The sequence below is a fragment of the Choloepus didactylus genome, chromosome 5 (assembly GCF_015220235.1).
Source record: "Choloepus didactylus isolate mChoDid1 chromosome 5, mChoDid1.pri, whole genome shotgun sequence".
NCBI lineage: Eukaryota > Metazoa > Chordata > Mammalia > Pilosa > Megalonychidae > Choloepus > Choloepus didactylus.
In genome coordinates, this window is record NC_051311.1 from 87964426 (window position 1) to 87977936 (window position 13511).

Consider the following 13511-nt stretch of genomic DNA (forward strand, 5'->3'; position numbering starts at 1 on the left):
TGCCTAAGAGCCTCCTCCCGAATGCCTCTTTGTTGCTCAGATGTGGCCCTCTCTCTCTGGCTAAGCCAACTTGAAAGGTGAAATCACTGCCCTCCCCCCTACGTGGGATCAGACACCCAGGGGAGTGAATCTCCCTGGCAACGTGGAATATGACTCCCGGGGAGGAATGTAGACCCAGCATCGTGGAACGGAGAACATCTTCTTGACCAAAAGGGGGATGTGAAAGGAAATGAAATAAGCTTCAGTGGCAGAGAGATTCCAAAAGGAGCCGAGAGGTCACTCTGGTGGGCACTCTTACGCACACTTTAGACAACCCTTTTTAGGTTCCAAAGAATTGGGGTAGCTGGTGGTGGATACCTGAAACTATCAAACTACAACCCAGAACCCATGAATCTCGAAGACAATTGTATAAAAATGTAGCTTATGAGGGGTGACAATGGGATTGGGAAAGCCATAAGGACCACACTCCACTTTGTGTAGTTTATGGATGGATGAGTAGAAAAATAGGGGGAGGAAACAAACAGACAAAGGTACCCAGTGTTCTTTTTTACTTCAATTGTTCTTTTTCACTCTAATTATTATTATTGTTATTTTTGTGTGTGTGCTAATGAAGGTGTCAGGGATTGATTTAGGTGATGAATGTACAACTATGTAATGGTACTGTAAACAATCGAAAGTACGATTTGTTTTGTATGACTGCGTGGTATGTGAATATATCTCAATAAAATGAAGATAAAAAAAATCAATTGACAAAAAACAAACAAACAAACAAACAAACAAAAACAACAAAACAGAAAACTACAAGTGTTGGAGAGGATGTGTGGAGAAAGAGGTACACTTATTCACCATTGGTGGGAATGTAGAATCGTGCAACTGCTCTAGAAGACAGTATGGTGGTTCGTCAGGAAGCTAAATATAGAATTGCTATATGATCCAGCAATCCCATTACTAGGTATATACTCAGAGAAACCGAAGGCTAGGACACGAATGGACATTTGTACACCAATGTTTACTGCAGCATTATTCACAATTGCCAAGAGATGGAAACAGCCCAAACATTCATCAATGGATAAACAAACTGCGGTAATAACGTATGATGGAATATTACGCAGTTATAAGACAGAATAAAGTCATGAAGCATATAACAACGTGGATGAAGTTTGAGTACATTATATTGAGCGAAATAAGCTAGAAACAAAATGATGTATGTTCTCACTAATATGAACAAACTCTGAGAGTTAAAATTATTAGGAGGTAGAAACTCTGAGAGTTAAGGTTATCAGGAGGTAGAAAGAGGGTAGAGATTGCGTATTTGATGCTGAAGGGGTACAGAATGTTCAACGTTGATTGTAAAGATCCAGAAATGGATAGCATAATAATATCTGATGGTAGCACAATATTGAAAGTATAAGGAACAAAGCTGAGTGTAAGTATGGTTGAAAGAGGAGGGCTAGGGGCATGTATAACACCAGAAGGAAAGATAGACAATAAAAGCTGGGACTATATAACTTAGCAAAACCTAGAGTGGACAATGCTGGTGATTAAAGATACAAATATAAGAAAGTTTTTACATGAGGGAGAACAAGTAAATGTCAACATGGCAAAGTGCTGAAAATATGATGGTATATGGGAAAAAATATAATCAATGCCAACTAAAGGTTTTACAGTTAACATTATCATTGTACTATGCTTCCATTAATTGTAACAAAGGTGATATATCAAAATTAAATGTCAATAGAGGGGGATATGAGGGAGAAGGAGTGTGGGATTCTTGTTGTTCTTGTTGTTTCTCCTTTTTATTTTTATTCTTTATTCTTTTATTTTTTCTTCCTCTTCTTTCTTTGCAGAAGAAATGGAAACATTCTCATATAGACTGTCATGATGAATGCATGACTATGTTATTATCCTGGGAGCTGTTGATCATTCACTTAAAATGGATTATATGGTATGTGAATAAAACTGCTTAAAAAAACAGAAAGATACAAGCGCTGGAGAAGATGTAGAGAGAGAAATATACCTATTTACTGTAGGCAAGTAGAACAGTGCAGTCCCTCTGGAGGGCAGTGTGGTGGTTCTACAGGAGGCTAAGTGTAGGGTTGCCCTATAATCCTGCAACCCCCTTATTTGATATACACTTGGAAGAACTGAAAGCAGGGACACAAATAGGCATTTGCACACTGATCTTTATGGTGACAGTATTCACAATTTGCAGTGGATGGAGATGGCCTAAGGGTATATCAACAGGTGAATGGAAGGGCGAATTGTGGTGTATACATACAACGGAATATTGAATGGCTGCAAGAAGTAATGAAGTTGTGAGGCATCCAAGTGGTGAATGAACCTTGAGTCAGAAATGAAAGGGCAAATATTGTAAGGCCTCATATAATACAAACTACCTAAAATGAGCAAATGCTGAGAATTGACTTTGCAAGCACAGGTTATCAGGGGATAGAAAGTGGGCAACTGATGATACAGGAGTACAGAATAGTCAATAAAGCTTATTGTAAAGTCTCCAACACTGTAAGCTCTTACGGCAGTCAAATCTCCTGAGTTTTAACTTTATTTATGAGAAGTTTATTCAGTGCAAATTTTATATTCTCTGTAGCACACTACTAATTTAACCTCTATGGTCAGTTTATTTTAACAACATAATTACATGGAACCTAGAATAAGGAATAAGATCTTGTTATTCTGCATAGGTTAATGTAATACACCAACACATCCCAGAGTATTTTGGGCAGAAAGTAAGAAAGTATTTGTGAAGTGCCCTCAAGGAACTGGGGGGGAATGCAGAATTATTAAACATCCCTCCCTGGGTAATCCCTGATATTCTTGAAAGCATTAGGGACTCCCAATTTAATAAGTCAAGTCCTTGATCTTGGGCTTCCCTTTTGAAACTTATTTCTGCAAAAGAGAAGCTAAGCCTACTTATAATTATGCCTAAGAGTCACCTACAAAGAACATCTTTTGTTATTCACATGTGGCTTCTTTCTCTAAGCCAGCTCTGCAAATAAACTCACTACCCTCATCCCCTACATGGGACATGACTCCCAGGGGTATAAATCTCCCTGGCAACAAGGGTCATGACTCCCAGGGATGAACCTGGCCCCGGCATTGTGGAATTGATAAAATCTTCTTGACCAAAGGGGTAGAGAAATGAAACAAAATAAAGTTTCAGGGGCTAAGAGTTTTCAAATAGAGTCAAGAGGTCATTCTGGAGGTTATTCTTATGCATTACATAGATATTACTTTTTAGTTTTTAGTGTATTAGAACAGCTAGAAGGAAATACTGAATCTGTTGACTTGTAATGCAGTAGCCTTGGTTCTTGATGATAATTGTTTATATAGTTTTTATCTTGTGACTGTGTGATTGTGAAAACCTTGTTACTGACTATCCCTTCATGTAGTATATGGGCAGTTGAGTAATAAAATAAAGATAATATATATAATGTGGGGGGATAAGGGTATGGGATCTTTTGGGTGTTCTTTTTTATTTTTATTTTTATTTTGGAGTAATGAAAATGTTCTAAAATTGATTGGCAATGAATGCAGAACTATATGATGACTGTGAGCCAATGACTGTATACTTTGTATGGATTATGTGGGGTGTGAATATGTCTCAACAAAATTGCATTAAAAAGAAAACTAACATACTGGAGCTTCTCACTAAAATCAATGACACTATACAACAAATAATAATGGGATCTGCCCAGGAATAAATGCAGTTTCATGTTTCTACAGTTTGAGACAGAAAAGCAGATTATTTCTTCTAAGATTCAACTACGTTACTCATGCAAGTTTACAACATGAGGACAAGAGATCCCGATATTGATTATCGCTTTTCTCCTTGTTTCCACCACTGTACACTACACAAGAATAGCGTAAAAAACTATATATTACACAGGAATATGATCACAGGTGATAGCTCTACTTTGGGATAAAGTTTAATGCCTGATGGACATAAACATTATCTCCCATTTCACAAAAGGTATTACAATTACACTTTGTTTTCAGCATTTAAGATAAATATGCCTTCAAATTACAAAAAGCTTTGGACTATAGAGTAGGTATCATTGCAATATAGCACATTTTCCTAACTCCTGATTTTGTTCTTCAAACCTGTTCTACTACATAACAAAAATAATCGATGCCAGTAACTGACAACAAATTAAAAATAAAATTTAACCTTAAAACACCCTTAATATTATAGCACAGGTAGAAATTAGGTGAGTTTATGAGTAAAAAGTTTCAGTTATATTTAAAAGAAAGAATTATTTTCTCAAACCAAATATAGTAACACTTCATTTGTCTTCTATCATCAGTAAAGGAAGGATTCTCAGAGGTGTATTTACCAACTAGTTTACACATTTCAATGCCCAAACTCATTTTATTTAAACCACATAGAACAGAAATGCTCTTAATTGTATCCTGTACTTCACTACCAATTTAAATAGTACACAGAACCTAATTTAAACACTTGTTACTTTCTAAGGCCTATCACTGTGAATATGCATTAGAATATTGTGGTATATTTAAGACAGTAATAGCTTCAGAGCATTAACAAATGTAAAGCAATTTGCTCAAATTCTAAATGGCCCCCATAACGACAAGTTCTTATAACTGCATTTTAGAGTCTTCCTGTCCCTTACTAAAAACTCTCACTCACCACTGCTTTCAGGGTGCCCTATACCTAAATCACTGCTTCTAAACTGTGGCTAGTAAACCAGATGACCATGTGTGTAACAACTGCATCAAGAGTAAGAACAAACAAAGTGGGGAGAGAAGAGTCTCCACTTAAAAAGGTACATCAGCCTCAGTGCACAGTGTCATTTTAAGTTTAGCCACTCAGAGGGCATTTTCAGTTATTCCTAGTTCCTGATTATATACCAGATGGTTCTACTTTGGGAAAAACAACTGCCAAATAAATTATTACTTTACAATAATTATTCTCTTCATATACTTAATGTTCAATACTACTATCTTTTTTTTTTAAATGTCACCATTAATAAGCAAAATCCACAATATAGTTAGGCTTACCTGAGGCACGCCTTGTGAATCGATTTATTACTGGAGCTAAAAGAAAAAGCAGAATAATATGATTAGATAAAAATTTAATTTTCTTCAAACCCTGAAATGGTCTGAAATTTGTATGTGATCCCATAATTTAAATAGCAAAAAAATGAATGAATATATAAGACGAAATACCATAAGTATGTGAAAATAAAATGTTTAAATTCACAAGTAATCAGAGAGATACAAATCTCAATATTTCATCAATTAAATTACTTCCCCCAAAATACTTTAAATAAAAAGCCCAGTTATAGAGGGCTGAAACTACTTAACTGAGGACAGTATAAGTCTATATAATGCATTTGAAAAAATTTGGCTATTCCAACAAGTGCTATAAAAGTTTTGTATCCTTTGATAAAGTAATTCTACTCTGGGAGATTTATCCTAAGGAAATAATACTAAAGAAGGAAAATCTAAATACATATAAATATATCTAGCAGTATCATTTTAAAATGAAAAATGATAGAAATAAAACTATAAATATTCATGTGCACTGAAGTCATTATTTAGGTAAAGCATAGTATATTCTTGATATTTTCAGATTTTATGTTTGTTGTTTTGACAAATTTTGTGCAACCCAAAAGTCCATGAGAAGGTAATTCTGTATACTGATGGTTACAACTTCAGGCTGGTGTGCAGGAGTGTATCACTCAGCTGGCAAGCCATCTGCCTACTTTCCTCACTTATCTCACATCTGCCGTTGTCTCAAAAAGTAAGTTTTTTAAAGAAACCTTATTTGTTTAGAGATGCATGTAAGTTTATGGTTCAGATTACATACAGAAAGGACGTAATTTATTACAAAGTATATTTTAGAAGCAGAATATCATGGATCTACTATAATATACATGCATTCAATACTTTTAAAACACTAATTATGAAAATTATTTAACTATTGTGACTGAGAAGTTAGGATTTAAGTGATGAGTATGATTACTGCATCACTATCTAGATATTCCTTTTTACTTTCTGGTGTATTAGAATAGACAGAGGGAAATACCTGAAATCCTTGAACTGTAATCCAGCTGCCTTGATCTCTGATAGATTGTATAGCCTTTATCTTGTGCCCTTGTGATTGTACAAACCTTGTGAATGACCTTTACTTGTACCCATTTTATCTGGTTTTTCAACTTTAGAGACTTATGATCACTAAAGATAGCCTCTAATGTTTATTAATGAAGGGCCTTGGGTTAGCCCAGAACTAACCCACCCCAATTCCAAAGTTATCATAATTGATAATCAAAACTGGATCTAACCAAACTGGGCCAGCCTGACATGTGCAGTAGCTTAAACTTTAACCTATAAGTGACATAAACCTCACACCCATCATCATATTAAGGCCACCATTTTCTTACATACTAAGAAATGTAATCAATCTGCACATGCTCAATAATTAAATCACCTCTAATTACATCAACTAGAGCCACTGTGCTCATTATCCTAATACCTGTCCATCTTTTGTCACTATAACACTATCATAATTACTGCAGTTCAGGGAAACAGATATTTAAGCCAACAGGCCTTTTGATCTCCTGCTTCGCACCTAGCAGTAAACTTTTTTTCTCTTTGAAACTCCAGTGTCTCAGGAATCGGTAATTTGAGTGCACTGGGCAGAGAATTCACTGCCATTGTCTGTAACACCATGGCAACACTTAGGTCAAGTAATAAAAGAACTAAAAACTTTTGTTAGCACTACAGTTTATACTGCATGAAACATATGTATATACAGGAGCAAGTACTAGAGGAAAACTTTGACTACTGCACATTAGATGTTTTATATTAATCCTTTCAGTCATACAATTAATATTCAGCATCTTCATTTTTATTGATGAAGACATTTTACAGTAAGGCTCAAAAATTGATTAATTTGTTTTACATTACACAGCTGCTCCACAGTAGAGCTGGAGAATTTGAACCGAGAGCATTTAGCAGCAAAACACTGTTACACAGAGAACAGAAATTGAAAATATTGATTCCTGAAACTGCAAAATAGGTGAATATTTTCTTCCACATTGACTTACATTATTATAGATTACCTTTGTGAAATTAATAAGAAATTCACAAACCCAATTATTAAAATATTATAGTTTATAGCAAAACAATATTCTCCAAATTGATCAAGAGATAAAATTTCTATTATTCATATGTAAAAATAATTGAGCCACATATCTGCACAACCCCAAATTACTTATATAAAAAAACTTCAGTTTTCTTGGACACTTTCAAATCCCCCTTTCACAACCCCTTCAGAACCTAGTCTCCTAAAGAAATCTTCCCCAGTGAGCTTCAAGGACAATGAATGGAAAATGCAAAAAAATTCAACCACAGGAATGCAGAACAGATAGTGCAGGCAGATAAAGGCAAGTCGAAGTTAAAAACATATTTCAGCCTTGGGGCAAAAATAAAGCAGACATTCTCTGTCCTCACTGCCTTCTCCAGACAATGAAATCACAGGACTGTGAACTTTTGGTTTGAAATGTCGGACAGTCTTTGTTCTCCTGAGGTCCCTTAGGTTTCTGTGAATCTCTGAAGTGTGTAAGGCATCGCCATCTAGAAGGTATTTCCTAAATTTATGGGGGCAACTTTGATTGTCACAATAATTCAGAAGCCACCCTTGGCATTTGACAGGCCAACTCCATAAATACTAAGTGACCAGCAAGGTACAACAGGTCAGTCCTGCACAACAAAGGACTGTTCTGCATCCCACACAACTTTTTTCTGCACCATTTTCAATATCCCACTGGACATTCATGTCTGAAAAAAAAAAATTGGTTTGTAACAATCTAAGCCAAGAGCCTATCACTATTTTATATATAAACATGATTATTTTATGCAATTTTAATATACTTTGACTTTTTCAAGAATACAATTACCACATAAGTCACAAGAGGGCTTAATTCTGCTTTGTTTGAGATTTCAGTAACACAAGTTCACCATTTCAGAAAATCATGCCATTGCTGCAATGTCATTTGTGGTATTTGAATTGCCATTAACAATGTGCCTGAGCAGACTATATTTGCAGCTTTCAGCCTCTTAGTGATTTTACATATAAGTGTGAGAATCTGACTACAGTATGACTTCTTGTGTATATACTGAAGCATATACTTACTGAAACACATTTTATTTACTACAAATTACTATATTTCTCCTTTATATTCAGGCTAGAAATAACATTAATTTTAAAATTATGAGTAGATAGGTTATATGACCATGATTTTCATTTCAGGATAGCAAATGGGTCATTGGGTCAGGCAGTGTTGAGAAGACTGAGTGCACCAGGCTATGTACGGTGGTATGTAGGTATGGTGGTATACCAGGGTGGTACGTAGTAAAGGTAAATACTGGGTTTTGACAACAAATTGAGAGAAGAATCCAAATCCTCAGCCCCCATATCCACTTGCAGGGATGCAAATGCAAGTGTTTCCTACACAAACTTTTGGTAAGTTTACAATTTTTCCAGATTTTCAAGTCAAGATACCAAAATACAGAAGAATATTGAAATTCAGAATAGAAGCCTTGCTGGAAAAAGAAATGTGCATCTGGCCAGGCGCAGGACATGCCTAGCATTCCCTGTAGAGCCTAAGTACAGGGAAGGGGATCAGGAGGAAGGCAAGGAGCAAAGAACAACACTGTCTGCAAGACATTCCTTATAGTTACCAGTGAGGAGGTGAGGGGTGGACACGGACAGGGCACCCCAAGGCAGCCAGGAGGCCTGGGCTCTGCTACCGGGCCCATACCACCTTTGATGAAACCTTGGATGAATCATGTAACTGTGATTTAACTTCTCAATTTATGAAATAGGGAAAATTAAGAACTTTCAGGGGGATTTTATGAAGAAAAAAACCACTACACATTTTGAAAGTCCTTGTAAACTATAAATTCCTGTTCAAATGTAAGAGATTGATGTTTATTTATTGTACGCTGACAATGTCATTTTAAAAACATACAAATGGGGAGGCGGGGCAAGATGGTGGCATAGAGAGGTGTGGAATTTAGTTAGCCCCCAGGAGCAACTAACAAACAACCAGGAACAACAAGTAAATAATCTGGAACAACTGCTGGGGAACAACTGTGACTGTCCACACATTGTACACCAACCTGGATTGGGTGGAATGGCTGAGATTGCAGCATAAAAATTGTAAGTAAAAACTGCGGAACCGCACCGGGAGCCCCCTCCCCCATGACAGGCTGAACAGCAAGACTTTGCTATGGGAGAAAGCAGCATTCTCAGAGGGAGTGAATATAGCACAACCTAGCTCCAACTGGAGTTTTAATTAACAAATGTGGACTGCTGAATACAAGCTACAAACATAGACAAACCCCTAACAAGCAGCAAAGTACTCTGAGGTTGCTCCCACTGGAGAGAAGGTGGGCTGACAGAAAAATAAAATAAATTAAAAAAAAAAAAATACAGAAGCTTTTAGAGACAACTGACCTTAGAGCATCAGAAAATGCCTGTGCCCCAGGAAAAGGGGCTCAGAAGACCGGATCCTCTCTCTGACTGATGGGTGAAATTGGGGGTCTGTTGACTGGCTCTGAAAGGGGGCTCTCTTTCCCTTTTTCTTTCTCTCAACCTGAGTGGCTTAGTGGAGAAAGCCCCAGCCATTTTCAGTTCACAGTGCTCTCACCCAGACAGGGGTGGAGTTAACAGAGTCAGAGAGACAAAGAAGTAATTCAAATGCAGGAGATAACTCCCTAGGGGGTGTATGTTCCCTAAGAGGAAGGAGGTGGGGCCCAGCTCTAGTACCTGCCCTCCCTTCAGAACTCAGACCCCAGGGCCTGGGGGAGAACAATCAAACCAGAAACAACTTAAGCTGAGAATTAAAAGGGCCACACCTCTTTTCACCAGAGGGGAGCAACAGGCGCCACTTGCTGGGCAGGTTAGGAAAAGCACAACAGCTAGAGGCCTCACAAGAAAGTCTGCCAATCTTCTAAGAAAACCCTCAGGGAAACCTGACACTGAATATAGCCCCATTGTGAGACCTAAACCAGTTCTGGTCTGGGAAAATTTGATTGGGGTAACCGAGGAAACCAGATGCCTAGACAACAGAAAACTACAAATTACACTAGGAGAAATGAAGATATGGCCCAGTCAAAGGAACAAACTTACAACTCAACTGAGAAACAGTAGAGATACTGTTTCAATTTAATGCAACAACCAATTAAAGATTTTCAAAGAAATATGCTAAATCAATTCAAAAACCAAGTCAATGAGTTCAGGGAAGATATGGCAAAAGAGATAAAGGATATAAAGAAAACACTGGGCCAACATAAGGTAGAAATCGAAAGTCTGAAAAAACAACTGGCAGAATCTATGGAAATGAAAGGCACAACACAAGAGATGAAAAACATAATGGAGACATACAATAGCAGATCTCAAGAGGCAGAAGAAAACATTCAGCAACTGGAGAATAAGACACCTGAAATCATACACACAGAAGAACAGATAAAGAAAAGAATGGAAAAATAAGCAATGTCTCAGGGAATTGAATGACAACATGAAGCATATGAATGTATGTGTCACGGGTGTCCCAGAAGAAGAAGAGAATGTAAAGGGGGCAGAAGCAATAATAGAGGAAATAATCAATGAAAATTTCCCATCCCTTATGAAAGACATAAAATTATAGATCCAAGAAGCACAGCATTCCCCAAACAAGAGATCTGAATAGACCTACATTGAGACACTTAATCACATTATCAAACGTCAAAGACAAAAAGAGAATCCTGAAAGCAGCAAGAAAGAAGCAATCCATCACATACAAAGGCAGCTTGATAAGACTATGTGTGGATTTCTCAGTAGAAACCACGGAGGCAAAAAGAAGTGGTGTGATATATTTAAGATACTGAAAGAGAAAACCTGCCGACCAAGAATCTTATATCCGGCAAAACCATCCTTCAAATGAGGGAGAGTTTAAAATATTCTCTGACAGACAATGAGAGACTTGGCGAACAAGATACCTGCACTTCAGGAAATATTAAAGGGAGCCCTACAGACAGATAGGAAAAGAAAGGAGTGAGAGGTTTGGAACACAATTTTGGGTGATGGTAGCAAAACAATGTAAGTACACTGAACAAAGATGACTGTGAGTATGGTTGAAAGAGGAAGGTTAGGAGCATGTGGGACACCAGAAGGAAAGAGGAAAGATAAAGACTGGGACTTATAACTCAGTGAAACCTAGGGTGCTTAACAACTGTGATAAAATGTACAAATATGCTGTTACATGAGGGAGAACAAATGAATGTCAACCTTGCAAGGTGTTAAAAATTGGGTGGTACTGGGGAAAAAATACAATCAATGCAAACTAGAGACTATAGTTAACAGAAACATTGTATTATGCTTCCTTTAATGTAACAAAGACAATATACCAAAGCTAAATGCCTATAAGAGGGGGATATAAGGGAGGAGTATGGGATTCTTGGCATTGGTGATATTGTCTGACTCTTTTATTGTACTTTAGTTTAATTCTGTCTTTCTTTTTGTTGCTTTTTAGCTGTCATTTTTTTCTTTCTTTTTCTTTTTCTTTTGTCTCTCTACCTTCTTTGACTCTTCCTCCTTCTTTGTGGAAGAAATGGAGATGTCCTTATATAGATAGTGGTGACGGTGGCGAATGCATAAATACGTGATTTTACAGGGAACCATCAATTGTTTACTTAGGGCGGAATGTATGGTGGGTAAACTAAACCGTCTTAAAAAAAAACAGGTTGATGAAGAAAACTTGAGGGCACTAAAATAAGTCAGACACATAAGGACAAATATTGTATGGTCTCACTGATATGAACTAATTATAACATTTAAACTCATAGACATGAAATATAGGTTACTAGGATATAGAACAAGGCTAAAGAATGGGGAGCAGTTTGCATATTATGAGCAGAATGTTTAACTAGGTTGAACTTCAGTGTTTGGAAATGGACAGAGGTGATGGCAGCACTTTATTGTGAGAATAAGTAACAGTGCTGAATGGTGTGTGAATGTGGTAGAAAGGGGAAGCTCACAGTCATGTATGTCACCAAAAGGAAAGTTGGAGATTAAAAGATGGGAATGTATAAAACAGTGAATCCTGTGGTGGACAATATCCGTGATTAACTGTACAAATATTAGAAATCTCTTTCATGAACTAAACAAATGTATAACTCTATATATAACTAGAAGTTAATAATAGAGGGGTATATAGGGGAAAAATATACCCATTGCAAACTATGTACTACAGTTAGTAGTGTTTTAACATTCTTTTGTCAACAGTAACAAATGTACTATACGAATACTGAGTCAATAATGGAGGGGGGTGGTTAGGAGTATGGGAGAATTTGAGTTTTCTTTTTTGTTTGTATTTCTTTTCTGGAGTAATGAAAATGTTCTAAAAACTGAAAAAAATTTAATTGTGATGGATGCACAGCTGTATGATGGTACCGTGGGCAATTGACGGTGCACTTTGGATGACTATATGGTAAGTGAACAATCTCAATAAAATTGAATTTAAAAAAAAAACATACAAATAGTACAAATTCCCCCAAAAATGAACAGATGAAGATGTTTCAAAATGTGACAAGTCAAGTTAAGTTTTCTCGGACTCTTAATTTCCATCTTTGGATTTTCTTATTCTAGGGATATTTTATGAATATGTGCAGTACACACATATACATACAGAAACAATACCAGAGACTAGGAGAATACAGAAGGAAAAAAATCAAAACTTATCTGCCTGGAGAAAAAAACAAATATGATTTAAGAATATAGCATACTAAATCCCTAACATTTTCAAGAGATATCGGTTAAGATCTTAACACATCTCCAAGGAAAAAAATATAGAAATATTTATACAAGTTTGACTTTCTCCCCAATGCCATTCCAGAGGAAAACTGAGAGTCTTGTGTTCCTATGAATATCTTCATACTTGTCTCAGCAGAGATCCTTTCAGTCCCCAAAACTACATTCCACTGGGTTGGTTTTAGCTCCTGTGCTTCCAGGAGACCCAGAAGTGTAAATTATTTACGTCTACTTTAATGCTGGAGTATCCTTAAAAGAGAATCCTTCATTATCTGAGGTAAACTGAATGAGCCTCTCTGTTCCTAGCAAGAAAAACAGCCTCTCACACCTGTGTGACTGTCTTGGGTTTCCCATCTGTCTGTGAGCTGCTTGCCTGCAGGAATTGCTTATCGTCTCACCTCTTTATGCCCAAAGTCTGACACAGTGCCTGGCAGATGACAGGTGCTAAACAGACACCTGCAGAATGTATAAACCAATGAACTCTGTGAAATACACACAGCAAGTCTTCTAGTACCCACTTATTTTATTGTTTCATTGAGTGCTAGTGCTGGGTACTGGAAATGTAGCAGGGTACCAGCCTCCAAGGAGCTTAACCAGATCTAGGTGTATTTTCAAATATGACTAAAAGAGCTTATACTATACAACTAGCTACCTAACTCAGAAAAACTGAGGTAAA

At 36.8% G+C, this 13511-nt stretch overlaps 1 protein-coding gene across 1 annotated transcript in view; it reads right to left on the reverse strand.

Annotated features, from left to right (window-relative positions):
* PRKAR2B (protein kinase cAMP-dependent type II regulatory subunit beta) overlaps nucleotides 1-13511 on the reverse strand; it is a 171586-nt gene that overhangs the window by 139113 nt on the left and 18962 nt on the right. Inside the window, exon 2 of the mRNA XM_037836396.1 lies at nucleotides 5038-5073. Within this exon, the coding sequence (XP_037692324.1) occupies nucleotides 5038-5073 (36 nt within the window). The remainder of the gene's footprint in view (nucleotides 1-5037; nucleotides 5074-13511) is intronic.